Source organism: Trichoderma evansii (assembly GCF_050947405.1).
Source record: "Trichoderma evansii strain SZMC 28006 chromosome Unknown GGI43scaffold_11, whole genome shotgun sequence".
Classification (NCBI taxonomy): domain Eukaryota; kingdom Fungi; phylum Ascomycota; class Sordariomycetes; order Hypocreales; family Hypocreaceae; genus Trichoderma; species Trichoderma evansii.
The window spans coordinates 176,093-201,951 of record NW_028145195.1 but is presented as its reverse complement, the minus strand read 5'-3'; the positions used below and the strand labels follow the sequence as shown (position 1 = coordinate 201,951).

General features: G+C 45.0%; 5 protein-coding genes across 5 annotated transcripts; 1 reads left to right on the top strand and 4 right to left on the bottom strand.

Annotated features, from left to right (window-relative positions):
• Nucleotides 1-187: 187 nt before the first annotated feature.
• Nucleotides 188-2,212, top strand: GGI43DRAFT_405934 (uncharacterized protein). The gene is made up of 5 exons (XM_083206102.1): nt 188-611; nt 703-1,126; nt 1,189-1,306; nt 1,372-1,421; nt 1,480-2,212. The coding sequence occupies exons 1-5, from the start codon at nt 461-463 to the stop codon at nt 2,057-2,059; spliced, it is 1,323 nt and encodes a 440-aa protein (XP_083060066.1). The 5' UTR covers nt 188-460; the 3' UTR covers nt 2,060-2,212.
• A 2,829-nt stretch (nt 2,213-5,041) lies between these two features.
• On the bottom strand, nt 5,042-5,435 carry GGI43DRAFT_384139 (uncharacterized protein; the record flags this gene model as incomplete). Its single annotated transcript, XM_083203476.1, has 2 exons — nt 5,042-5,113; nt 5,166-5,435. 2 exons carry the CDS (start codon nt 5,433-5,435, stop codon nt 5,042-5,044), a joined length of 342 nt encoding a protein of 113 aa, XP_083060065.1.
• Nucleotides 5,436-8,437: 3,002 nt separating this feature from the next.
• GGI43DRAFT_405931 (uncharacterized protein) lies at nt 8,438-11,026 on the bottom strand. The gene is made up of 4 exons (XM_083206101.1): nt 9,902-11,026; nt 9,365-9,797; nt 9,024-9,312; nt 8,438-8,938 (listed from the first exon to the last, which is right to left on the bottom strand). Exons 1-4 carry the CDS (start codon nt 10,878-10,880, stop codon nt 8,576-8,578), a joined length of 2,064 nt encoding a protein of 687 aa, XP_083060064.1. The 5' UTR covers nt 10,881-11,026; the 3' UTR covers nt 8,438-8,575.
• A 195-nt stretch (nt 11,027-11,221) lies between these two features.
• On the bottom strand, nt 11,222-13,041 carry GGI43DRAFT_405929 (GroES-like protein). The gene is made up of 2 exons (XM_083206100.1): nt 12,363-13,041; nt 11,222-12,307 (listed from the first exon to the last, which is right to left on the bottom strand). The coding sequence occupies exons 1-2, from the start codon at nt 12,802-12,804 to the stop codon at nt 11,556-11,558; spliced, it is 1,194 nt and encodes a 397-aa protein (XP_083060063.1). The 5' UTR covers nt 12,805-13,041; the 3' UTR covers nt 11,222-11,555.
• Nucleotides 13,042-13,333: 292 nt separating this feature from the next.
• GGI43DRAFT_427682 (polyketide synthase) lies at nt 13,334-23,323 on the bottom strand (the record flags this gene model as incomplete). The annotated part of the gene is made up of 24 exons (XM_083208860.1): nt 13,334-13,484; nt 13,553-14,505; nt 14,590-14,849; nt 14,926-16,237; nt 16,301-18,277; nt 18,308-18,355; nt 18,389-18,508; nt 18,539-18,552; nt 18,586-18,891; nt 18,925-19,018; nt 19,052-19,209; nt 19,240-19,698; nt 19,738-19,750; nt 19,781-19,818; nt 19,849-19,901; nt 19,935-19,960; nt 20,003-20,454; nt 20,491-20,770; nt 20,801-21,478; nt 21,509-21,713; nt 21,863-21,963; nt 22,027-22,552; nt 22,609-22,894; nt 22,945-23,323. The coding sequence occupies 24 exons, from the start codon at nt 23,321-23,323 to the stop codon at nt 13,376-13,378; spliced, it is 8,847 nt and encodes a 2,948-aa protein (XP_083060062.1). The 3' UTR covers nt 13,334-13,375.
• Nucleotides 23,324-25,859: the final 2,536 nt, after the last annotated feature.

Genomic DNA, 25,859 nt, shown 5'->3' with positions numbered 1-25,859 from the left:
GATCACGGTCAAGGGTAGCCTACTCCACGCTATGGACGATGCTAAGCGTGGAGGGCATGCTGTCATTCTTAAACACGGTTTCTCTGATTGGCCTATGGTTTTCTGTACAACAGCTGATGCATAGTCTCTTGCATTTGACCAAACAATAGTCAATTGTATTATTCCGAAATATGGGACAACAATACGATTCTAACACCACGCTTTAAATCAGCTTTCACTTCGATACAATGTCCCTATACTGCCTGTTACAACTTACTAACCCACTGACGGCGGGGCTGCTTACGTGTGAGGCACATGAAAGTACAGTTGAGAGAGCTCAGTTCCTCTAAACCCTTCTGGTAATTAACTAAACAAATCCACAATGTCTCTGCACTTCCATCGCAATGGAGCGCCCGGCACCACCGGCTGCATATTTGGAACCGCACACTTCCCGGGTTGAGGTGTCGAGCGTAGGCTGGACATGGCCAGAAAACACTTCTTTCCTAGTCTGAACGCTGCGCTGCTGGCCGCGCAGTTTCTCTGCGTTCTTGCAAAGCCATGGACCCGAAGCACAGCCTCACCCATATTGTCTGCGCCAAATCGCATTGTTCCTGACTATGTGACAAAATATGGTATGAATCTGCAACAAACAACTCCTAACCAAGACCATGCTGCGCAACCCCAATTAGGAGTATATAGGCTAATCTCAAAACGAGGAAATAGCACCGCTTGTCTGGCTACACTCTGATGACCCGTTTCGGCCGTCAGACTTGCTCGAACACATTCGTCACACAACTCCTGCAGTCAACCACAGCTTTGTTCCCGATCTGCCAGAGCTAAATCTCGATAACCTCGCTCTCCTCAACAATATCAGTAGTGAAACAGTCGCTTTGACCTCTCATGACGATGTTACAACTCTGCCTGCATGGCTGTATGGCGAGAATCCGGACGAGTCTGGCAGGATCGCAAACGCAACGGCTTGTGTCGTGGTTCTCGTTGAACGAAGTCCTCGAGACGTAGACGCCTTTTTCTTCTACTTCTACTCATACGATCGAGGCGCAAATATCACGCAGGTGGTGGAACCTCTCAACCGCCCGATAGAAGATACTGAGCATGGCATGCATTTTGGAGACCATGTTGGCGATTGGTTAGTGGTCTTATGCTCCCAGCTCGTCTGTAATCAGTTGAGCTAACTCGATTACTTTGAAGGGAACACAACATGGTACGCTTTCGCGATAGCAAGCCCACTGGTATCTACTACAGCCAGCATGCTGGTGGTGCTGCTTATAACTGGGACGACATGACGCTTTCAATGAAAAGTGGACGGGTATGCGACCCTGAATAATGACAACTCACAGGCTTATGGATATCAGCTAACATATCTCTTCATAGCCTCTTGTGTTTAGCGCATACGGATCGCATGCAAACTACGCCACTTCTGGGTGAGCTACACCCACTACTGCTGCATTTTAATGTCTGATGCTAACAGCATTTCTCAAGCGATCACGTCCACGATTCAGCCTTGATCGACTATTGCGATGCCGGTAAACTGTGGGATCCAACCCTTTCAGCATACTTTTATCACCTTGATCCCGCCAATTTTAAACTAACGCGCCTGTTTACCTCGATATCCAACACCGCCGTCGCGTCAAATATGACATCCTTCTTCTACTATACCGGCCTCTGGGGCGATGTCCAATATCCGGATTCCGATGATCGACAAAAGACAGTGCCAAAGTTTGGCCTAAAACGATTTGTATCTGGCCCGAACGGCCCTATTTTCAAAAATCTCGTACGAAAAGGACTTGTGCCCGACGAGCGTGAAAAGAAAACGTGGATGCAGTGGGGTGTTGGCATTTTCATGTCATGGTACCCATGCTGTATACGAGGATACAGAATCTGGGTATCTGTGGCCGTGATTATAGCATTTATAATATTGACCGTGTTTGGAGTAAGACATGGAGTGAAAAAGTACAGGAGAACCAAGGGATACCAAAAACTAGACACAGACATCCCATTACGCGACATGAACCATAACAGTGAAGACGATGCTGGCTTGCATCGCAACCAATCCGACTAGAAGGAATAGATTAAAGAACTATATACTTGAATTTTTCATTTTTCACTGTTCATCAGATTTTCTTACAATTCTAGGGATGCTAGTATTACTAGGGCAAAGCAATAATGATATATAAATACTGACTAGTGTCAGCCTAGCAGATATTTGATTGATGATATGGCCGCCTCTTCCCGCCTCTTCTGGTGCCTGTACGTTGAATCGTGCGACTTTGTTCGTACAGTGTTTCCGAAAGACGTCGCTTATGTTTAGGATCCTCTACACCAGTGTAAAATTAAGACGCCATCATGACCTAATGCTGTTAGCAGTTGATACAAGAGCCACGAGCTGAAGATGGGGGAGGATTGAAGTTGGCAAAGGCGCCGATGGTAGAGTATCAAATCTCGGTGTCCTGCAGAGGTGAAATTGGACTAGGAGTATATCTGTGGCCTGTAGGAAGCATTTAGTGCTGGTGACTCAAAGACGATGTTGACGTGAAGAAATCTATCAAGTATGGCATCACAACACTTGATTACCAAGTTGAGAGGAAAATAGAGCAAATTATTAATGCTAGAGCGACCTATCTCGATGTAAAGTAGGCAGTATGTAGTAGTAGTGGGGGCGCGGTCTTTTTTATCGTTCCCGCACCTTATTCCCAACCTAAATGTAGCACATTTAATATACAGCAGCTAATAAACTTCACTGGGGCCTACAAGGGTCACTAGGATCGAGCCGTACCGACTCCATACAAAATAGGCATATATATATATAGATTCTATTAGTCTTGATATTGGACAAAAGTAAGCAGTGAAATTTTCAAAACACTTGGCCATTGCTACATATGGTAATACATCAAAAGACACATCTTGTCTCTTTGGTTTGGGATTGTAGGTGCCTATTAATGGCAGGCTAAGTGTTAAATTATAAAAGAAAGCCGCCTCCGGTCAAGGATAGCAATGCTATAGAAACTGCAACAGCACTCCAGGAAGATTTAGAGAATTTTAACGCCAGGTACTTTGCAAAGTCTTGCTCATATCTAATTTGGCTAACGCATATGGCTAATAGTGCCCTGCACTCGAGTGAGCTCTCACAAAACTGGGGGGAGGGGGGGTGTGGGCAAATAGAGGATTTACTTGGACCCGACCAGCCGAGTATGGTGTAAGCTACGAAAACTGGGTAAACGGCGCTATGATTGATATGTGGTCTATTGAGATGAATGGCAACTGGGCTCGGAATTGTGACGGAGCGGTGGCTGGTTCCATTGGGATCCTGGCTTACCACAGCCTAGGGTGAAGTGATCCAATCCCACATCCGGTTATTAAGCTATGGCCAGGAAGCTCTCCGTATCAATGTGGTGATCTTGGGGAGAGTATCAAAAGCTGGCAAATTGGATGTTAAATCTTTGTTACGACGCAGCGTATTTATGGTCGCAACTACAGTCTGCACAACTAATTAAGATTGTGTTTACTTTTTACAAAGGCAACACAAATGAACGAATAACTAGATTAAGAAATTGTTTACATCCACAAAGTAAACCAAATTGAGCAGCACATTATTATACATACATCTCATTACGTTTGTTTAGAATTAGATTAGAATAATCAAATAATATGACAACAATTAGATTACATATACATGATAGTCTCTTCCAATCGCATAACATTGACCGAATATATCCGCCGTCACCAGAGGGTCAAGGCCAACTCCAGTTGCTTATGCGCCCGGAAGGGACTTACTAGGGGAGTCTCAAAAATAGCCTAATCCCCTTGCAAAATCCAATACGTGCATATGAGATTATTTCTCCCACCAATCGTAAAAATCTCCTTATCCTTTGTTCCGTAATATAGTTTATATTTAGTTTTCATGTACTCCGCATACCGCTACCGAGACAGCCGTAGAAGTTGAGGAGATTTTTCCCCCGCCACTAATGCTCCATGTCCTCCTTTGCGGAAAATAAAATATGCTTTCTTTCCCAACATCGGAATACTACTTATTTTAGAAGGTAAATAGAGTAAGATATTAACTCTAGAATGACCTAATTCGATACAAAGTCCTAAGGTAAGGATGAGGACAGTCTTTTTTCTTATATCATTTCTGCAACTTATTCCCCAGATGCAACACGCTTACATAGCAGCCCATTTACAGGGGCATCACTAGCATCGAGCCGTACCCTCTGCCCTTCTGGATGCCAAGGATTTTTATTTATGATAAGCGAGGAACAATAACGAGAGATTGAAACTTTTTGAGATTTCAGATAGGTATTCCTAGCTTACTTTAGTCAATATAATAGGCTGCTATATGTTAAAAGCTTCATATACATGTACTTAGTAATTCCAATACCAATTCCATAGAGATGGCGGAGCTGCTGATTGATTAACCATCAAGGCCGCAAGATACGATGTGATCGTACTTTACCATTATGTACCATGTGTATTGAATCACATCGAAGCTGTCAAGGCTATAGCATGCGGTTATCAAGGCCTCAAAAGAAAAAGCACGCAAGTACTCCAAGACCTAAGACCCCCCGGTATTCATACACAATGCACATATTGAAGGCTATACATAGCTGAATACTGGCTTCTTGGACTTGAAGCTGCATTTTAATTTATCAAGCTATATATACGGGAGGTTAGTTTCTCGTGTGCTTTTTAGCACTTGGGTTCAAACTAATCCGATGTAGAATCTCCAATCTTATTTTCACTACCTGCCTTAGCAGCTCTACTACGGTGGACACGATTACAGAAGTAATCTTATAAATAGCTGTACGTCAGATATAAAATGAAATGTTTTAGTCAGACTAACAGATAGCAGAGAGAATAAACACAGTCAAGTAAAAATAGTTATATGGCAGGTAGAATTTAATAACTAAATATCTCAGTGAAAGTAAAGAAGTAAATCTTGTCTTCAAATGGAATAACATATCCCATCCGTTAATAACAGGTGAGATTGAAGTCCTATATGGCTGTTCTATATGCACTGGTAGTTCCATTGATCTGCATTCTCCTCTCACTCCTTCTGCTCTGTTTTTTCCAACATGTCAAGAACAGAGCTATCTGATCCTATATTCCCGACCTTAGTCTATGTTCGTGAGCATAAAGCTAGAACCTTCAGCTCCAACGCAAGAGCGAACATTAGACAGCGAGTTGGTGCTGGATGGACCAGTGCAGTCGTTGTTACGGAAGGCCCTGATACCAAGGTTTCGGCCGAAGAAACTCTGGGCGATGTTGTGCTGGACATAAAAGTTGAATGCTTCTTGAGCAGGGTGGCATTCATTGATATTTCCAATTCTAAAGGTTTGGAAAGGAGTATCCTGGCAACTGCCGGCGTGTAGATCAATGCTCAAGGTGTCGGCACTGGCAAGGCCAGCAGCAAGCGTAAGGATAGTCAGAACGAACTTCATGTTGGAAAAGTGTATAATAAGTAAATGTGTAAGGTTGTGAGTGATGTTTGGCTTGGTTATGATGGTTATTATTCAAAATTTATATCTACAACGCGACAGCAGTGCATATTTATACCTTTCTCTCGCCTTGAGGCGGATCAGACTTTTGCTACAGAGATGTGCCTGAACATAATATTTCTTCAACATACAAGTATGTCAGCTTACTGTAAGCTAATACGTATTAAATTAAAGCGGAAAAGAGCGGATTTTCAACATGAACTAATTACCTATCATAATATAGGTATATAAAATATAAGTATAGCTCACCTTATTATAACCTTGTTTATACATCATACTATAATTAACTACTATTAAGAGATTATGACAAATAATAACAGATCTACTATATAGCTAAGTAGTTAATACAGGCCAGGTATTTGCAAGGAATACGCGATCTTGTTCAGTCGGATATCGAGGATTCTGTTGTTGAAGGTACAAAGATACCTATACTTAGATTCGCTAGTATGAGACCTGCGTTGAATGTTATAGCCCTTTTGGGTTGTTATAGCCTCTTTGGGTTTACGGAGTAATATAGATGGGTAGGGCTAGAGAAAGATTAATAATCACCGACTTTGCAGTACGGCTGTACAGTATAGATTCGCTTTTAGGACTTGCCAGGGACGCTAGTTAATTAACTACTGACTTATACGAGGCGCCCGCATCTGTCTTCTGCAGAGGATTAAAACTTCAGCCCATACCGCTGGCGTAGGATCTGGTTTATATATAGGTAGCCCCAAAACCCTAATACCTTCTTACAGGGTTGGCTAATAGCGACCAAGCATAGTAGGGCGTTCTTTGTTTGTATTAGAAAGAGTAGGAAATTGGATAGGTACTATCGGAGTCTGTAGGTATAAGCGCAATTAAGTCACTTGGTTTAACTTGCTCTGAATCAAGTAGAAAAGCTGAGTCGGCCCCGGGTTGGAGTCAAGGTTGCCATTGCGGTTAGAGAGGTTGAAAAGCGGTGGGGGAAGAATAAGCCGATAGGACAGGGGGTGTAATAAACCAGTCTTCATTAAGTAGTATAATGTAGCTTCTGAAGGTTGTATTTTTACCAGATGGATAATTCATTATCCCGTCTTTATCTCAGCATTTGAGCTTCTGGGAAATACAATCAAAACAACACATACCCGCATCCCCACAAGCAGCTTACATGGGGCTACAGAAAATAGCACAGAGCCTCAAACCGGAGGTCACGACGAGGGTAGTCTGGGTCCCAGCCCATAAGAACATTCTCGGAAATAAGAAAGCGGACGCACTCGCTAAGGAGGATTTAGGGTCCGGCAGCTGCTGCTCTACTATTACGTACATTAAAACGTGGGTTTAGAAGAAACGTACGGAACTATCTGAAGATTGGTGGAAAAAAAAAAATCTCCCCCACTATTGACCGTGTAATAACTTAGCGTAAAGTCAATGCGTATAATGATAGCACTTGCCAGCAATATGCCACTTCATACTCCCTTAGGATAATGGTTGCTATAATTATGAATGCCAAGATACCAATAGCCTACTTGTTGATTTTGATGGCGCTAAGCACCATGACTTTACATTCTACACCAAATACAATTACCCGATGAGCAGCCCCTACTAAAATGCCTTTACTGGAAGGGAATGTCTCTGTAGCGGTGATGCTTTCAAGAGTGTTTGGTGTTCTGTTCTTAAAGGTCAGTTATACTAGGTGAGCAGGATCATAGATAGTCTCTATAAATATTTGTTAACGACGTATTGAAAAATAGATTACTACTGGAGAATTAGAGAATATTAGTTTCATCTGTGAGATAGCTCTAGGTTATTATTGCAGCTAAGTAGTGGTATTTGTCGAGGCACTCGTGGCCCTTGAGTGATGGACTGACTTAGAGTTAGGCCAGAGTAATCTGTATATTAAAGGCATTATTCCCTCTTGCCAGTAGAAATTCGCTGCCTTAGATGGGGAGGAATGCCTATTGTAAAACTGTCAAGCAGGAGGCCTCTTCCTCTTCGTCCTCATCCTTCTCATACTGTACCACTCTTACTGTATGAAGCGGATGCTGTAATTCGCTGATTTAAATGCTTTTTGTCCATGCGCTGAATACAATGTGTGCTCCGGAGGAGCCTTGTGAATAATTTCTTTGCAAGCCCTGCGGGATACGCCTCCAGATTCTTCTTCATCGCCGTCGGTACCATGGTAAGTCATTTCTTCTAGCCCATCTTCGATATCTTCAGAATATTCGATATAACAATAGTCAGCATCATCCCCTTCTTCATCTACATCTTCATAACTACCCTCTTTAGTATTTTCAACATTATTCGCTTCCCCTTCCTCTTTTAGAGTTATTGCGGATTAATAATCCCTCCCGTATAAATGGACATAATTCTCTAAATCGCCTACGCTAACCTCGTCTGGCCCCCAGGATAAATGGTTGCAGATTCTGTCCAACAAGCTGACCGCTCTCAATTCATTACAAATATTTATTTAGCCTTTTCAGGCGGCTTGGGAGACCTTGCTTGTCTTCATTTATACCTAGGTAGGTAATGTAGTGTAAGCCAGCGACATTAGTGTCCTAAGCCGCAGAAATCTCATTTTCAACTATTTATAGTAATTTTTGCCTTGGAAGACAACCAGAGCACCACAACATTAATTTTGACCAGAATTCTGACAACTTGTATCTGGCTCAGCTTTCATCTCAGCTGTTTGGTGATAGTTCTGAAGATATATATATCTGCCGCGAGGCTCTTAATAGAATAGCTGCCATCTCTGACCAAACCACCAACACTAAGACTCTTGCATACTCCTGGTTGGTGCAAGTCCCTTAAAAATATATTACGTTGGTTAGGGAAAGAAAGGCAGAAGCCCTTACAGTTTTAGCTTATTGCTGTGTAACGCTTAATATGATTGATTCTTTCTGGTTCATGGAAGGTTATGCCACACGAGTTTTAGGGCAATGCCAGCAGAACTTGGAAAGCAAGTGGCCATTATCTATTATAAAGCCAGATATTGCGTATATATAGTTATGTTAAATAACAGACTATAAAAATTTGAATAATGTATTACAAATATAATATGTATAGTAACATGGGTATGTATGTGTTGGCATGATATAGATGTATTAGGTTGAGCTAGTCCCCTAGCCGTTTTGATTGAACCAATTGATATTATCCAAGGAACTGAACTGGGCGAAACCATCCCAATCACTTATAAGGTCAAAGCTTTCCGAGCTCATTGGGTTCTGCGGCCGTCTCGTAGGATTGAGAACGTAGTCGAGCACCTTTTTAATGACCCTCCTGACTCCGGACGCAACAGAAGTATTAGGATGCGATAGACCTGGCGCGTTCAGAAAGCCTACGAGTAAGCTAAGCTGCTGAATGATGGATGATCTGGAGTAGTCCTCGCCGGCAATGAGGCCACCATCGATAGTGATGTCCATAGGACTGGGGTCTACAAGTTCCATGCACAAGACAGCCCCGGCCGGGGCTGCATATCCAATTAACTGCGTTATATTAGACCTTGCATACTCGAACCTGATTTCTGAGTCGGGGAGGAGACCAATAGTAAGAGAGGAGAGGGAGACTCACTAGGCGCTGGCTTTCTCCTTGGATCTCTGCCCATCTATGTTTTTGAGTCCATAAGCGCAAGGTCAAGACCACCATTTCGAAACTGGTACACAGGAGGTCGGTCCTAGGATGGCCGTGTTTAAGCAGTAACCGCTCTACCAAGAAAACATTGAGCAGATGGTCGAGTCGTATCTCATATTTCGAGTAGAATATTTGAGGATCTGCATCTGTTAAGTCTCCGAGTGTAGGATCATACACAAGATGGGCAGGCAATGACTTGTATAACTCGAGTTCCTTTCTCTTCAGCATCCTGTAGAGCTAATTAGTCGTTTTCTGCGGCTAAATATATGAGTTTCTCTTACATGATATCATTAATGTTATAATTTTCTGCGTAGCTGAGGCCGATTTCGAGAATTTCATCTCGTATTAACGCTACCATGGCACGAACGCGGAGAACCGAGGCTGAATGTAGCTGACCATCCATGTCCCATCCGTCGTCGTCGAGGTGGAGAAGGTATCTCTGGAATGTCTCCTTGTCAGAGAGTAGCACACTATCGTCCAAATCTAGTGGCAATTTTATTGAGCAAAACCTTCTTGTTAGGAGAGCAGGCCGCCCGACGAATGTTGCTAAGAATTTATCCACTATGAAGATTTGACACACAATACGCCTGCGCGCCTCCAATGATGCCATCGGCGTAGACGAAGTGGTCAATGGACCACTGGACCGATCAACGTGGAAGCCAGAAAATGTTAGCATTGCAACTGTTTCGGCGTGGAATTTCCAATATGGAAGACCTGGGCCAAGTTAGTATTTGGCTTTGGACGGCATATCTATTCATAATAGAGTAGATATGCGAATTGGAATGGTACGTATGTCCCAAGTCAAGATACATGCTTACTAGTATCGCCATGCATGCATGCGTGTAACACAGAGCGCTTATACAGCAAGAATAACATGAGGGAACCGGAACTACCGCCCATGTTGGCAAGAGTGAGGCAGGACGAGCAATATTCTGTGTAATGGCCGATTAATAGTCTCGAATCTGCACCTGCGGAGGCGTGAAGCTCCCTAAGAGCGGTGTACAGGAACATCATCCCAACCGCCTCCCAGCGCAATCTCGGCCCCGAGAAGCTTTCTAGCCATACCAGAGGATCTTCATGGTCCTCTTTAAGAATTCTCCTTGTGTTGATACAAATTGTACCACCTAGCTCACGTAGCTTAGACAGGTTTGTCCGGTCTCGTAAGTGGGAGCCAAACGCCTCCCAGGTGCTCACAATCAGCCTTTCACCAATCATCATCATCCACTCATCATTGGGATTGACGTGTACCGGGGATCGAGCTCTGGCTGCATTTTCTAGTCTGGGTATCGCTTGCAATACTCTAATAGTAAGATGAGTGGCTGTTTGGTCCCTGTTCGTCATCTCCTGTATCTCGGCCAGGGACGGAGGAGACATTTCGTCACTCAAGGTTGCCTCTGAGGATGACACTTGCTCGCTCGTGACTGGAGGATTGCATACAGCTAAGCTAGTCTCAGTCTCCAAGTATGCTGCCGAAAAACTGGTCGGGCCAAAGAAACCCAACGGTTCTCGAGCGGCTGGGGAGCTCCAGAACTTGTCTTCTGGGCCAGCATGTCCGATAGGTTGGAGCAAAGGATCTGTAGATCTAGATGTTTTATGTGCTAGCTGACCAGAATGAAGATGTTCGCTGGACAGTGTATCCTGATCTGGCGGTAAATAGTAACACAAGGATGCTCCGTTACGACGCCTGCTACAGCGAAGGCACACTGGGTAGCTGTGGTCGCAGGCCACTTTTCGCCGACGGCATGGCTCACATGCTTGCGTTTTGCCATTTCGACGCGTCACGAGTGGGTTGGCCATAGGGAGCGTTATGCTGCAAAAGTGAACACTGAGATGTGATATGTCAAACTGGCTTTGATATTAGCAGTTTTAAAGAGCCAAACATATGTTCAGAAGAGCCCCGCTACTGTAGTTGAGTACAATGCTGTGTTGAGGAGCAGTTTGTTTAGAAGAAATGTTGCTTACGCTATTGCAGTAGGCAGACAAGCCCCATAAAATGTCAATTGATGTGCCTAAAATGTCCGTCCCGCTCCACTGATCCAGAAGAGCTGAAGAGCTAATGGAGCGCATAGTTTTGAAACTGAAATATAGAATCCAAGGTGGCTAATTAAAGTATTAAAGGAACAGAATAAAGGATGGTCGGACAAACTACATGTAGCGTGTAACATATTACAAGAAACGAGTTACCTGTCTTAGGGACTGTATCTTTTGAGTATCCCTGGAGTTATAGAAGCTATGGGAGGGTAATCAATTTCATGCTATTTTTGTTATTGTAGCAACAGTCCGTACTATACCCTGTGTAACAAGTGTAATCTAGTATAGATACCCATATTCTCCGATGCTCAGTATATAATTTGCCCTGCAAATCCTGCGTCTTGGTTGATACATAGCAGCTAGGTATGTAAAACTATAACAGTCTTGAGGGAACCCTAGCTAGGGCATGCTCAATATACGCCAACAGCCTTTACTCTCCGGCTATGCCTCTGACTGGAACGTCAACACAGACCTGAAGCGAGCCTTGCCGCTTTCCATCTTCTCAAAGGCATCCTGGTATTTGGTTAGGAACGGGAATCTCTCGACAATACAATTCACACCGTGTATATGCGCAAAGGCGATGGCGTCCTCCGAATCCTGCTGGTGTCCCGAGTTCCAGCCATGGACGCTGGTGCCATTCATGACCATTGAGGCTGTATCAAATTCCACATTGCCAAGCGGTGCAAGCACAACCAACTTGCCCGAGGGCGCCAGACCTGCAACGAGAGGGCTGACGGCCTTTGCATTCGGTGCGGTGCACACAATCATGTTGGCGCCTCCAAGTTTCTGCAGTGCCCTCGCGGCATCTTCTTTGCTCGTATCGATATAGTGGTGAGCGCCTAGCATCGCCGCGAAGTTCCTCTTGTCGCTGCCAGAGCTCAACGCGACGACTGTGTATCCCATCTTGGCAGCGTACTGCAGCGCCAGGTGGCCCAGCCCTCCTAGGCCCTGGACAGCGACAAGCCCGCCTTGCACGACGCCCATGTTTCGCATGGCATTGAAGACAGTAACGCCGGCGCACAGCAGAGGGGCCATCTCAGCCGGGTCTGCATCTGGAGGCACACGGACAGCAGCCTCGGCGCGCAGCAAGACATATTCCGCGAAACCACCATCCATCGTGACACCGTTGACTGCTGCGTTGCTGCATAATTGGAACATTCCTCGTTGACACGAACGACATGATCCGTCGTGGCCTTGGTTGCTTGAAATTAGCAGCTGTAACGAGTATTCTCGTGAGATGCGGCTTACCTCCGTGCCAGGCAGCTCCAACGCGCTCTCCTCCCTTGAAGCGAGTAACTCCCTCGCCAACCGCGACAACGTCTCCGACTGCCTCATGACCTGGTACGCGGGGGAACAAATCTCCCAACAAGCCTTGTTGTAAGAAACGGTCGGTGTGACATATGCCGCTGGCGAGGACCTTTACCAGAATATAACCTGGGCCGGGTTCTTGGAGCCTTACACTTCTGAGAGTCAGCTTTTCACCCTCGTTCTCGAAGAACGCGGCTTGGTAGGTATTGGGAAGAACTGCGGCCTGGTTGCCTTTGGGAAGAACCCCGTTCATGATAGAAGACATGTCTAAAGTAGTAATTTGTCCAAGGCTCTCACGGCTGTATCTATAGTTCCTGTTGGAGCCAGATATAAAGTAAATAACTAGGTGGTTTAAATACTTATAAATTTCACACATATACATTTAATATATCTATACGCCAAGAATGCATCCAATACTCTATCATCACGCTTCGAAATCGGCCATGGTGAATTGCTAATGCACTAGCGATTCGTAACACCGAGAACCGCGCCAAGAGCACCATTTCGAGTTTTACATTAATGTTCAAGGGCCTGAAGTAGCATGAAAACTAAATAAGAAGACATCAAGAACCGAGAAACGGCGTTATTGCCCTGCGGAAAGTTGAGGTTTGGGTCCACCACCTATTATAGCCCGAAGTAGTGTGAAAGCGAAGTCAAGGGAAGCAGACTAAGAACCGAGAACCGAGAAACGGCGTTGTTGCGGCCTTGGGCCCACTGCAGGTGGAAATTAAACCCCGTTGGAAGCGGTTTTAAGCAGGCTACTAGGGCCACTTACAGGGTTGTTAAGCAGGCAATACACTATCTCGCAAAACTCGGTAGCGAAAATATATTTATTTTGGCAAGGATTTTGGTAAAATACTAAACGCCTACCAACATCCAGAGCACTGCTACAGATCTTGGTGGCTCCTACATATCGTCCTGCTATATGATGGTGAGTCGATACTCGCAACCCATCATACAGCGCTGGCCTCTATAATACCCCTTACAATCTCACAAGCCGCCTTCAGATGCTCCACAAACTCTGCCGACTTTCTTTCTCCGTTAATAACGGTGAATTGCACCCTAAAAATGCCATTAGCTTTACTGTATATCACGACAAGAATTCTGGCATACGCCATGTTGGTACTTACCTCTCTTCAAAGACTTGCACGCCAACCCATACGTCCTCCTTATGAGGCTGACACCTTCCCATCTCCGGCAGCCCAAATTCTGTGAAGCTTGTGCAGACTGGTCGCTCACTTGTCCTTCTGAAAACCTCATCCTTATAGAAAACAGGGAGCTCTTCCCCAGGCTCCAACATCTCTCGAAGCGCCATGAGATGCCATCTAAACCCTCTTCCACGAGTTGACAGCGCTACAAGCCGAGCGTGTGACTTGATAGCTTCCAAAAATAGCTTCCTCTTTTCGGAGTTACTGAAACTGGCATCTTCAGCTGCGGCGCAGAAAGCCTCCACAGGCGGCGTCATAACATAAATCATGTCTGTTCGTCCTCCACGGAATGGACGTTGCGAGATGACATCCACGGCGCCTGAAGGGTTGTATCCAAAGAGTCGACGGACGGCTACCTGAATCAAAAGCTGGATGACTGTCTTTGGAGGGAGCTTCTGCTGTCTTAGATAAGAGGCCGCATAAGACGTCTGCGTTAGATTGGCGAGAGTATAACCGTCATGGGCTGACCGATGCTGAGTTTGGAGAGTAGGGATGATTTTGGCGAGATTCGTCGGTAATGTGAACTCAAGATACGTAAAGTCACCATCAACCACTGAGCTAGAAGCAGATGAGCCGTTAGATAGCTGAGCGTGTTCAACGGCTGGCGCGTTGAGAGCCTTTATCAGACCACCAAATGTGGTACCGTCAACCATGGTGTGCTCGCCCCAGATGGCAGATACACCGTTGAGACAGACCACAAACGAAAGGGTTTTGTCCAGCCAGCGGTTGGAATTGTCATCGAGAAGGAAAGCGTCTGCGCGGCCGTCTGCCGTCTCTGGAGCGATATCCTCCAGGTAAACAATGAAGAGAGACTCTTCAATAGTTTTAATGTAATCGCGGCCGCTCAGACTTTCTAATAAAATTTCATCACGAGCCTGGAGCAAAGTCAGCCTTTAAAAAGCTCTCCATAGTAAACACGTAATGGCATAGAAAGGAGGGATTAAATATCGCATGCTTACCTTGGCCCATTCATCACGATTTGCGGTGGTGATCAGACTTGTCCAATTGGTTTCTTTCGGGGTTTGCTGTGTAATGGCTTCAAAGATATTCTTCAGCTTGTCGTATGCTATAGTCTGTCCATTGTTACTTGTGAGAGGAATCTTATACGCGTGTCCGCGCCTCATAGCGACGATATAGTCGCTCTCTGGGAACCGGTCGTAGCCGTCGCAGCCAAGTGCTGGAGTGCGATTTGAGCTAAATAGCCAATAAACAGTAGCCACTATATTGAGTCTCATTAGCAATTGCACCAGAGTAGAATTATCGCTATGCTAAAATGGTACTACAATTTTACTTACTGTCCAATGCTTGTTCGTGATAAAAATCTTGCTTGATCGTGCCTGCATCGAGGGCCAATTTGTATGCGTAAGCTGTTAGCGAAAGCTGTGCTGCTTGTTGTGCCTGCGGTTGTCGAGCTGTATCCTGGCCAGGGAGAGTAGCAAAAAAGTTTCGAAGTCTGGGTCGCCAATCTCGTCCTCGGAGCCACTTGTTTCTGACATACATGTCAACAACCTCATTGTTTTCACCTTCACCACCTGACATCTTTTTGAGCCTCGCTTGCAATTGTTGTCCCAGTCCTTCAGGGTCTTGGAACGCGTTGATGGCTTCTTGAGTGCGCGATAGCTCTTCAGCGTTGGCGATGTGGCCCACAGAGTCAAGGAATATTTCCAACGTCCCCTCCAAAGACTGCATGGGGTATTTGGGAAGAGAGACTGCTTTAGCACTGCTGCTATCACCATTGGTATCCGCCTTTGCCTCATCATGACCGTTCACACCCTCAGGCCTAAACTTATTCTTCACGAGCACAGAGCTTTTTGTGACAAAAGATGCAAGTGACCGGAGACTTGGAGCATCCAATATGTCAGAAGTTTGGACTGGGGCTTGCAGCTTGTTGGTAATCCAGTTCTTGATCTCAGTCGCCACAAGAGAGTCAAGGCCCATATTTGCAACGGCTTGATCCATGTCAAGTTCTTGGCATTCAAGAACTGTAAGTGAAGCTATTTTCTCTCGAATTGCGATCAGTATCAGCTGCTCTGCCTCTTCGATAGTCGATGCAAGAGCGACCTTCTCTTCCGCGGTTCGCTCATTTTCTTGGCCTCCTTGGTGCGCGGGGCCACGGTCTTGAGAAGATAATATGTGAGACACAAGTGGCGGGACTCTACCACCTGGCGTTGTTTGGTTGATGAAGGACTGAGGATCAAGACCAAATGCAATCTGGTGATTGCCATCCTTGAATGCCTTTCCGCTCATCACATAGTCAACGACAGGGAGAGCAATCTCAATAGGGAGAAGCTGAACACCTTGTCTTCCCAGAGAGTGAGTGTGCTCTTGGGTGACTGTATACGTGCTTTTGATTAGTGGAAAGTCAATGGTCGCGAACTTTGTATAGCCAGCAGAGACTTGAGCGTGAGTGAACATGTCCTGGTACGTGCCTCCTGCAGCGTAATTGGACTGTCCCAGAGTACCAACAATACCGCAGAGAGAAGAAAGGTTAACAAAGAAGTCGACATCTTTATGATAAAAAGCATTATAGATATTGACTGTGCCGTGATATTTAGGCAAAAGAGCAATCTCAAAGTCTTGTTGTGTAATCTGTGACAGGGTTCGGTCCTATATTTGAACAGTGAGCTTCATATATCTTTTGTCTGTCAATTTTGATGGACTTTTGCTTACCGAAAGTACCATGCCGCCATGAAGAATACCTCTTACAGGCGGCATATCTTTGAACAATTCTGTAGCTACTTGCTGTACCACTTTCGCGTCACCTACGTCGCACGTTACAATTTTGACTGCGGATCCTGAAACTACTGTCAACTCTTTCTCTATCTCGGCTTTGGCGGCGTCTTGGTAACTCTGTCGTGTGAATAACGCAATGTGTCTCGCGCCTTTTTCTTGGAGATGGCGGCACAGATGCTTTCCTAGACTTCCAAGCCCGCCAACGATGATATAAGTTCCGTCGGCACGTAGCTGGAATGGTTGCTCTTTGGCTTGGACAGTAGAATCATCAGAGGCTTCCAAAACAACCTTTCCAGTATGCTTTCGGCTCTGCATCAATCTGAAAGCTTTCTCAATATCGCCTATCGGCATTGTCGTAAGAGACAGTGGAGTGAAGAGTCCTGCGTCAAAATCTGCAAAGATTCTCTCTAGTAAGTTCTGGCAATCCGCTGGTCGCTGCTTCGAAAGCCCAACAAGATCGACGCTCATGAATCTCAAATTTCTCTCAAATGGTTTCATGCTCAATTGGCTGCGTCGGGAAATATCTGTCTTGCCGACCTCAACAAATGTTCCAAAGGCAGCTACACACTCCCACGAAGCGTGAAGTATGGGCCCAGATAGAGAGTTTAGCACCACGTCTACTCCAGTTCCATTGGTGAGCCGGCTAATTCCTGCTGCGAAATCGGTTGTGCGGCTGCTGAAAATGTGACTCTCGGGGATACCATATTCTTCCACGAGCAGTTGGCGCTTGGCTGCACTTCCGACAGTGGCAAATATTGTTACTCCGAGTCTTTGAGCTATCTTTATGGCTACTTGACCCAGTGCACCCGAAGCAGAGTGAATTAATATTGTCTGGCCCTGGCGAAGATTGGCGCAATCGAAGAGTGAATAGTAAGCTGTAGCAAATGTCAATGGAATTGATGCCGCATCTGTGAATGATAGCGCATCAGGTATGCGGTAGACCAAATGGCCATTCGTTCTCGTCCGACTTGCGTAAGGTGTGCCAAACATGGCCGTTACTCGATCTCCAGGATTGAATTGTGATGCAAAGTTGGAACCAACAGCCGTTATAACGCCAGCGCTTTCGCCAACCATGGGTTGTGTGGGTGGGAGTTGGCCTAGAGCAATGAACACATCTGAGAAGTTGAGGCCCCAAGCGTAAGACTTGATTTCAACTTCATCGGGACCAAGAGTGGAAGAATCATCGTCAATAAATACCAGACTGTTTAATAGACCTGGTTTATCGACATTCATCCTGAGACGTCGATCAGCCTGATGGAAAGCAGTTTCTTCAGTCTCCGTAACGTCAGAACTGGTTGAAACGGCTTTGGATAGCTTATTGTCTGGGACAAATCGTTGAATTTGCATTCTCCCGTCTCTATACATTAGCTCAAACTCCCTCGGTTCATTTTTCTTGATCCTTGTTTCGGTAGCATCAATGAATTCTAAAATCGCATTCTGGATTTGATCAGGGTGTTGTTCCAAAGAGTCCTGTACATCAATAGTGAAGCAATCGAGGTAGGGATTTTCGTTTCGTGCTGTTCGTGAGACTCCAGTGATTAATGCATTGTCTGGTAAAATTCTGCTACTGTCATTTGTAGCGAAAATGACCCAGTATACTTTCGTGGCCTTGGATAACAGGCGGGTGATGCCCGCAAACTGTTTAGCAGAGGCCTTTGTTAGAAGCGGCTGTTTTGCAGAATCAAGAATGATATAAGACCCTGAGTTGTTGGCTTCCACGTTCGTCCATTCCTCCAAAGAAGCCACAAAGCCTTTCTCAGTTAATCCATTTGCTAGTTTCGATGAGAATGAGCTATGGGCTGGACTTCCATCAACCAAGGCATCCAGTATCTTGAAACTGGGAAGAATATGCCCATTAGATGCAGAGGGAAGTGCAAGGGCAGTTGACAACAATAGAGCACAATGTCTTTCAGGCTCCGGCAGATCATAGGCAGCCAAGTCAACACCGGAGAAGCCGGCTTTCTGTAGGTGCACATTCCACTGCTCGGCAGACTGTAGCGGGCTGTCCGTCCGACCTTCGTCAACACCAGCCCACCAACCTGGGATAGAACCAAACGTCATGTTAATATAAGGCGTTGATGTCGTAAGTTCTACAAGACCAAGAACACCGCCAGGCTTTAGCAGCTTGTGGATCGTTCGAATCGACTTGTTCAAAGACCGTGTGGCGTGGACAACATTAGCAGCAACGACTAAATCGTATGAATGCTCTTTAAATCCTTGACTCGCTGCATCCTTCTCAAGATCCAGAGTTTGGAATGTCAACAGGTGCGCCCAGTCTTTTAATCGAGTTGTCTTCACAGCCTCAAAAAATCCAGATGAGATGTCCGTATACATGTATTCTGAGCAAAAGCTTTCACCATTAGGGCTGCATGCTTTCAGAATTCTATAAGTGGTGCCACCGGTTCCAGCGCCGATTTCCAAGATACGGAGGTCTCTTCTCTGGAAAGTCAGCATTTTAACATAGTCGGCCATGTATTGATTGGGTCGAGCTCCTTCATCAGAGTGATATACTCGGAACAGAAGATCATCTTTCAAAAAGTGAGTCAGTGGATCTGTTTCACCAGTCAAGAGAGGAATAAGCTCAGGTCCGATTCGAGCTACAGCCTCTCCTTCGACACCGAGTCTGGATGTAAGCTTGTCTAGCTCTTCTTTGGTCTCTGGGCTCTTTTCGATTAGCGACTTGCCCACCTCCGAATTTGCAAAATTCTTCAGTAGCCGCCACCAGTTGACTCTGTGGTCGTCTTTTACTGTTAATCCGCGTTCATGCATTTCCTTGACAGCCCAGTCGATATATCTGGCGCAAGCAACGAAAGTGAGGTTGACTTTCTCTGCCTGTGTAATACCAGCTTCGTCTGACTGTAAGGGAATCTGAATACGCTCTAAAATCTCGGGTGTAATTGAAGAGCTGTCAACTCCCCATTCCATTTTAAAGATGTTATCATTGTGAAGCACCTCAGTAGATTGAGACTCTCCGACAACGCGAATCTCACCACCATTCATGGTTAAAACGCACTGTGGCGCGCCATCAACTTCTGTCTGGAAGACAGTGGTGCTAAAATTTGTTGAAGTAGGAAAGACATTACTTAAATTGCACAAAGTCTGGAGATGGTTGCCCGCCTGATTGGCGATATTCGTGGAAATAAATATGTCGCTAATAAAAATGGGCATCACGGAACCCTTGTTAGAGTGTTGTTGAAATACAGGAAGACAAGATTGAATGATTCCATCTAGCGTTGTCGAATGAATGAGATGCGGCTGGATATATCCTCCGGGCATTTTTGCAGCAATATCTGGGACAACGAGATCATTTAGAGATTGGAATGCTGCCATCCGAACTTCGTTGTTGATGGCAAATGTAGGTCCGTATTGGTTACCTGTTGCTGCCATCTGAGTGTATAAGTCCTTGTGTGAAATGACATTAGTACAAGCCACGGCTGCATCTTCCAAGCGAGATGCTTGAGACTTGCGATCAAATTCTGCTTCACGCTGTTGCTCAATCTCATCCTTTTCATTTTCGAATACGGCAGATATAATGCCGCTACAGTGATCTTGCCATTTGCCTTGATCTGACATGGAGGAGACAGAGAAATTCCAAGTCTCATTTGAATCGGAATATTGGAATGTTAGGATTGTCTCTACTGATTTGTCGTCTTTAGGAATAGTCAAAGTCTTCTTGAAAGAAACGTTCTTTAGCCTATAGCCTTTAGGCTTGAGGTCTTGTCGACGGTCTTGGTCTAGTTGCTGTATCGCTTGGATTGCCATTGTCATGTATCCAGCAGCAGGAAAGACAATGAAGTTGTCAACAACATGGTCTTGCAGCCACGGTAATCTATCGGTGCCTAGCAATATTCGCCAGCTGGGCTGGCTATCAGGCGATGCAATGACTCGGGAGCCTAGAAGATCATGCGAAGGATGTTTTCTGCACCTATACTCGCGACTTAATCTTGACTCAACCCAGTGAGTTTCTGTATGATTCCAGTGATATGAAGGTAAATCTCGTAGGAATGTTAGAGGTGATGACTCCGACCTGCAGAGTGCAGCCACAGCCCCAATATTGAGATCGTCGTTGCCGCTGTGGAAGAGCGTCGATCCTGTATTCATGAGAGATTTGATGCTGTTTTCGCCACGAACCAACGTTGGAATGTAATTATATGAGAAACCGTTGGCTTGAAGGTCCGCTAATGTCTGTTTGACTGGGCCTGACAAAGCTGCGTGGGGACCTATCTCGATAATGTTGATTGCTGCCTGTCTCAATTCTTGATACAAGTTTCGTAAAGCACCACAGAACCGAACAGGCGAAACCAAGTTGTCTACCCAGTAAGAGGCTCCAAATCCATCAAACTTTTCTTGTTCAGTGACGCTCGAGAAATAGCGAACCCCAGAATTCACTGAGCCCGACTCAAGCCTCTCAAGTTGATGCAGATAATCGGAGCTCACCAGTTCCATATGATGCGAGTGATAAGCAGTATCAACCTTAAGGCGGCGATTGAAAACTCCATCTGCGTCGAGTGCATCCTTTAAAGCCGTGATGCCGTCCAAATCACCAGATACTGTAACACTTGAAGGGCTATTAATACAAGCTACCGTAACACCTTGAACATCGAATTTCTTGATGTATTTCCGGGCATCCTCGTGTCCAAGACCGACAGCTATCATAGTTCCACTTTGAACAGACCGTTGTTTCGATTTCTCAGCCAAGAAACTTCTGTGGTATGATGCAAACATTGCAGCACTCTGCGAGATAGCGCCAGCGGCATATGCCGCAGCTATTTCACCGCTGGAGTGGCCTACTACAGCCGCAGGCAAGACATTCCAACTCTTCAAAAGGTCAACAAGAGCTATCTGAACAGCAGTACTTGCCGGTTGACCATATTCACTGTTGTTCAGGTGGCTTGAGGACTCATCTCGAGATAACTCTTCAACTAGGCTCCATTGTGCGCCAAATCCCTTTAGTAGCTTTTCTGAGATAGCAACTGATCGAGCAAATACCGTGTGTTCAGACAAAAGAAGGTTGTATCCCATTCTTGCCCACTGTGCTCCCTGTCCAGTGAAGACAAAGGCGGTTGCTAGTTTATTTGGCGCTTTGTTTCGTGCTAAATCCTTTGCTCCAAGGCCCTGGAGTAAGGAATCAAAGTCTTCAGCGACAATACTAGAGCGCCACTGGAATTTTGATCTCCGCTTAACCAAAGTGTGAGAAAGGTGATTAAGTGGAACATTGGGGTGTTGTTTCAAGTATTCTCCAAGGTCATTGATAGCATTTTGCAGAGAATACTCCGACCTAGCAGATATTGGGAAGAGATGCGGAACCTTCTGTTCATCTTTTTTGACATCAGCGTTGCCATTTAATGAACTATTTTGTATACCGTTTGATGTGCCGTTTGATGTGCCGTCTGGTGTGGCTGCATGTCCATTTATATGGTTGACACCTGACAGGTCATAAAATTAGCAAAGTTTGCTTGATAGGAATGATGATGGTTACCATTGTAACCATGTGCTGACTCCAAAAGCAACATGGCATTTGTGCCTCCAAACCCAAAACTGTTTACTACAGCTTTTCGATTAGACGGCGTGGCTGGCCAAGGCGTGAGCGACCTTGCAATCTAGTGTAATTGTCCTGTTAGAAACCCAATATTCGCACAATTTGAATGAAACACCAGTCTTACCTTCATATACCGCTCATCTGGCTCCAACCCAGGCTTGAAATTTTCGAGCAGTATGTTTGGTGGAATAAAGCCCTTCTCCATTGCCATGACCGTCTTAATAAGACCTGCTGTCCCACTAGCAGCCTCAGAATGTCCAAGGTTCGGCTTTGTAGCGCCAACGAAGACGGGATTTTGACCATCACGGTCCTCACAGAACACGTTTCGTATCGTGTTTATTTCCACTTTGTCACCAGCTTTAGTCCCTGTGCCATGAGCCTCTACGTATTGTACGTCGCATGGCCTAAATGGGAGATTTTGGAAGAGGCGCTTCGCGAGACGTTCCTGGGCGTCCTGGTTAGGCAGCATTATTCCGTTTGTTCGGCCATCAGAGTTGATTCCTGAATTTCTTATGACAGCTCGAATGCTATCTCCATCGCGAACAGCATCGTCCAACCGCTTGAGGACCACCATTCCTACGCCCTCTCCACGGCCATAGCCGTTACCACGTGAGTCAAATGTAAAAGACCTTCCTTGGTCATTGAATAATCTAGAAAAGAAAACTTAGCCAAAAATTTCACATTGATAAATTTTGAAAAGGCTTACCCAGTCATTGACATCAGCGCCATCTGGTCAGGAGAGAATACCAGGTTTACACCACCAGCTAATGCCATGGATGTTTCACCAGAGCGCAGACTTTGGCATGCTAAACTAATAGCAGCTAAGCTGCCAGAGCAGGCAGTATCTACCATAACTGAAGGACCTTGCAGGTCAAAAACGTAGGAAACGCGGTTCGCCAACAACGGTCGAGCCACGCCGAGATTGTGATATTTGGAAATGGCCTCTGGATCTTTGTGTATTATCTGCGCAAAGTCATGACCGAACATGGCAACTCAAGGAGTGTTAGCTTGAATAAAATACTAATGGAAGGCTAGATAATACCAAAAATTCCAGTGTCTGACCCCTTGAACTCATGCATCGGAATGCCTGCATTCTCGACTGCTTCCCACGTCGTTTCCAAAACGACTCGTTGTTGTGGATCGAGTGTATCTGCCTCTTGTTGTGCTATGCCAAAGAAACCAGCATCAAAAGTAGCAATGTCTTGGTCGATAAAGTGTCCTCCCTTTTGATTAATTGTGCCTGGAATTTCTGGGTCAGGGTGATAGAATGCCTGATGGTTGAATCTATCTGACGGAACTTCCGTCCAACCACTTCGACCTTCAGCAACGACATTCCACAAGTCTTCTGGGCTGTTGGCTCCTCCAGGATATCGACAGCCCATGCCAATAATGGCAACGGGAACAGGCCCTTGAGACCGCATTTCTGTTTAAGTTGCTAGAAAGGGGCGTAAAAATGCCTTTAGAGCCCAAAGGTTAAGGGAATTGTTCCTATATGCTGCTGACTTTGAGGGTTACATTGTTGCCTAGATATATGAGCAAGTTCCATTGCCTACCATCTCCCCTTGCTTGCCCATATTTGACGCAATAGCCAATTGTTACCTCCAACAACTCTTTAGCACCCCATTTTTATTCCATAGCCAACTTGAAAACTAGCCTTCGGGTATTCAATATGCAGTCAGCATTTGATAAAACGCCCAGATAGATCAATGGTTCGCAGTCCGTTTTCTATATACGTACATAGTCAAGCCCCTAGTTCGCAATCCATTTTCTATATACATGCACTGTTGAACCCCTGGTTTAGGTATGGTTGACCAGCATGCTGATAGTAACACGAAGTTGTATATGATACCATTGGAGCGCATGCAATACTACCCTCTTACCATGATAATACGCTAAAACGTGCTAGATGCTGCTAAAATTCTTCAAATGGCCAATTGAATACCATCCCCCGCATAAGTCATGAGAAGGATGCCCTCTAAACCATGCAAGGTTAATTAAGCTGCGGGTCAAATCCCCCACCAAAGACTTACGCCCGCACACGACCATCCCCGTTCTAGTCTATCTAAATGTCAGATCTACGAACTGGATCCTGCTTCAGATCCATATTGCGAGGCATTTGTACCGTACATGGCCACATTCTTATCGTATACACCCCGCAAAGAGGTCCAGCTGACATTCACGTGAATATATCTTTGCTCCCTCTTCCGTTGTTATACTCTTCGCTGCTCAACGGTGCAGATCACAAGCGTCATATGAAGATTCTCACCATTTTCAACGGACTATATTTCATGAGGTATCCCTACTGCCTGTAAGATGTCTATTATTTCGTTCAACAGGTCTATGTTCAGTTGTAGCAAGGTCTACGGAGGTTATCCAGACGTCAAAGGCCAACGGAGAACATCAGAGCAACACTCCGGTGTGATGGGTAATCCAATATTCTTTAATTGGAGGCAAGCCATGAATTAGACGTCAGCAGATCTTCGTTTCAAACACCTATACACTCATAGGGAAGCTCAAATAGCATTCTTAAGTTGTTATGCTGCAGCTAGCAACCGTTTAAGGATTGATATAGATAGGCTGTGAGACAGACAATCATCTCGACATGCTTACCTCTGGTACTAGCAGGAGCTATACGTCGCACCCATACGACAGGCCATAAAACCACGCAGAATTAAACTGAGATTGGCAATTTTACAGCTACACATGCGGCAAACGCGAGTGCATCTCCAGAGCTAGCAGGGTATATGCCATGCTTCTACGCACTTTCTCCACCAACGGCCCGACTCAACCGTGATGCCTATTCAAAAAAAAAAAAAAAAAAAAAAATCAGCAAGAATACACTAAAAAAGCTTTGATAAGTATTTCATTATTTGGTCATTCTAATTCTTTGACGATGACGAATATGCGTCTGGTGATATTGCGGTCTCTTTATTAATAACTGTTAGGAGGTTTCAGATAAAGTGGCACAGGAGAATTATAAAGCTTATTAGTCAACCATGCCGATGCATTCCCCACACTCATAAGCGCATCCGACTTACCCCAGCTACCCCAGAGATTCACTCAACGCATGATTCCACGATGGCATCTCTCAAATACCAATGCTAGCTCCTGTTATCGGCTCCAAGCCTCCGGCGTTTCTTTACTCATTACTCAACAAAATCTGACTGTGATTGAATACGGCCCGTTCATCATATGACTTTTCAAAGGTGCCTTCAGAAATGTGGATCTAACTATTTTATCCACATCAGCTTCTGCCTGAGAATAAAGGATCGAATGCGGTAAAAGTTTCATTAGTGTGAGTGTATTTTCAGTCTCTCGGCACTTTTTATATGCTATTATAAGCTATACACCCATATATAACATGATGACTAAAGATTTTGAAATTGGCCGACTGATACCGCATTTGGATAGTCGTTTCTATCAGATCCATTCACTATCCCTTCCAGCTTTGCTACGACATCGTGGCGAATATATTGATGAATAACTATTCTTTATAATATATTACAAAGATAATCTACCGTCAACTGTCCAATACATTGCTTGTTTGAGATTAGCAAACTCTTTTGTACCAGAGTATAAGACCTCCTGTTTACAGCATACAATGGTGCGCCAATATGGTATTCCGTCACTGCTTTCCCGTAAATTTCGAAAACCCTTTTTCCTCCCAAAAGGCTCATATAGAATGACTATACAGGCATCTAAGGATATAACAGCACGAATCTTTTGCTGCTATTATTTAAGTAGGTTTCTGCAGTATAAGGTGCATAGAGTGACGTCTAGTCGTGCAGAACTATTTCACCGCTTGATGAATAAGGTACAAGGATAGGGGTTTATAATCACCATATCTACCCATTTTATCTGATACAACGGTTATCACGGCAAACCCACCACCTTTCTCCAGTGTCTGAGTTAATGCTCTTCATATTGAAATACATAATAGGATTACTAAAGAATATA

What these genes read in the sequence shown, in the direction of transcription:
- GGI43DRAFT_405929 (XM_083206100.1), bottom strand. Translation starts at nt 12,804, where the DNA reads ATGTATATGTGTGAAATTTATAAGTATTTAAACCACCTAGTTATTTAC. An exon ending in TGGAGCTGCCTGGCACGGAG is followed by an intron (nt 12,308 to 12,362) that starts GTAAGCCGCATC and finishes CAAGCAACCAAG; the next exon opens with GCCACGACGGATCATGTCGT.
- GGI43DRAFT_405934 (XM_083206102.1), top strand. Translation starts at nt 461, where the DNA reads ATGGCCAGAAAACACTTCTTTCCTAGTCTGAACGCTGCGCTGCTGGCC. An exon ending in TGACTATGTGACAAAATATG is followed by an intron (nt 612 to 702) that starts GTATGAATCTGC and finishes ACGAGGAAATAG; the next exon opens with CACCGCTTGTCTGGCTACAC. An exon ending in TTTCAATGAAAAGTGGACGG is followed by an intron (nt 1,307 to 1,371) that starts GTATGCGACCCT and finishes ATCTCTTCATAG; the next exon opens with CCTCTTGTGTTTAGCGCATA.
- GGI43DRAFT_405931 (XM_083206101.1), bottom strand. Translation starts at nt 10,880, where the DNA reads ATGGCCAACCCACTCGTGACGCGTCGAAATGGCAAAACGCAAGCATGT. An exon ending in ATGCATGCATGGCGATACTA is followed by an intron (nt 9,798 to 9,901) that starts GTAAGCATGTAT and finishes AACTTGGCCCAG; the next exon opens with GTCTTCCATATTGGAAATTC. An exon ending in TATAACATTAATGATATCAT is followed by an intron (nt 9,313 to 9,364) that starts GTAAGAGAAACT and finishes TTAGCTCTACAG; the next exon opens with GATGCTGAAGAGAAAGGAAC.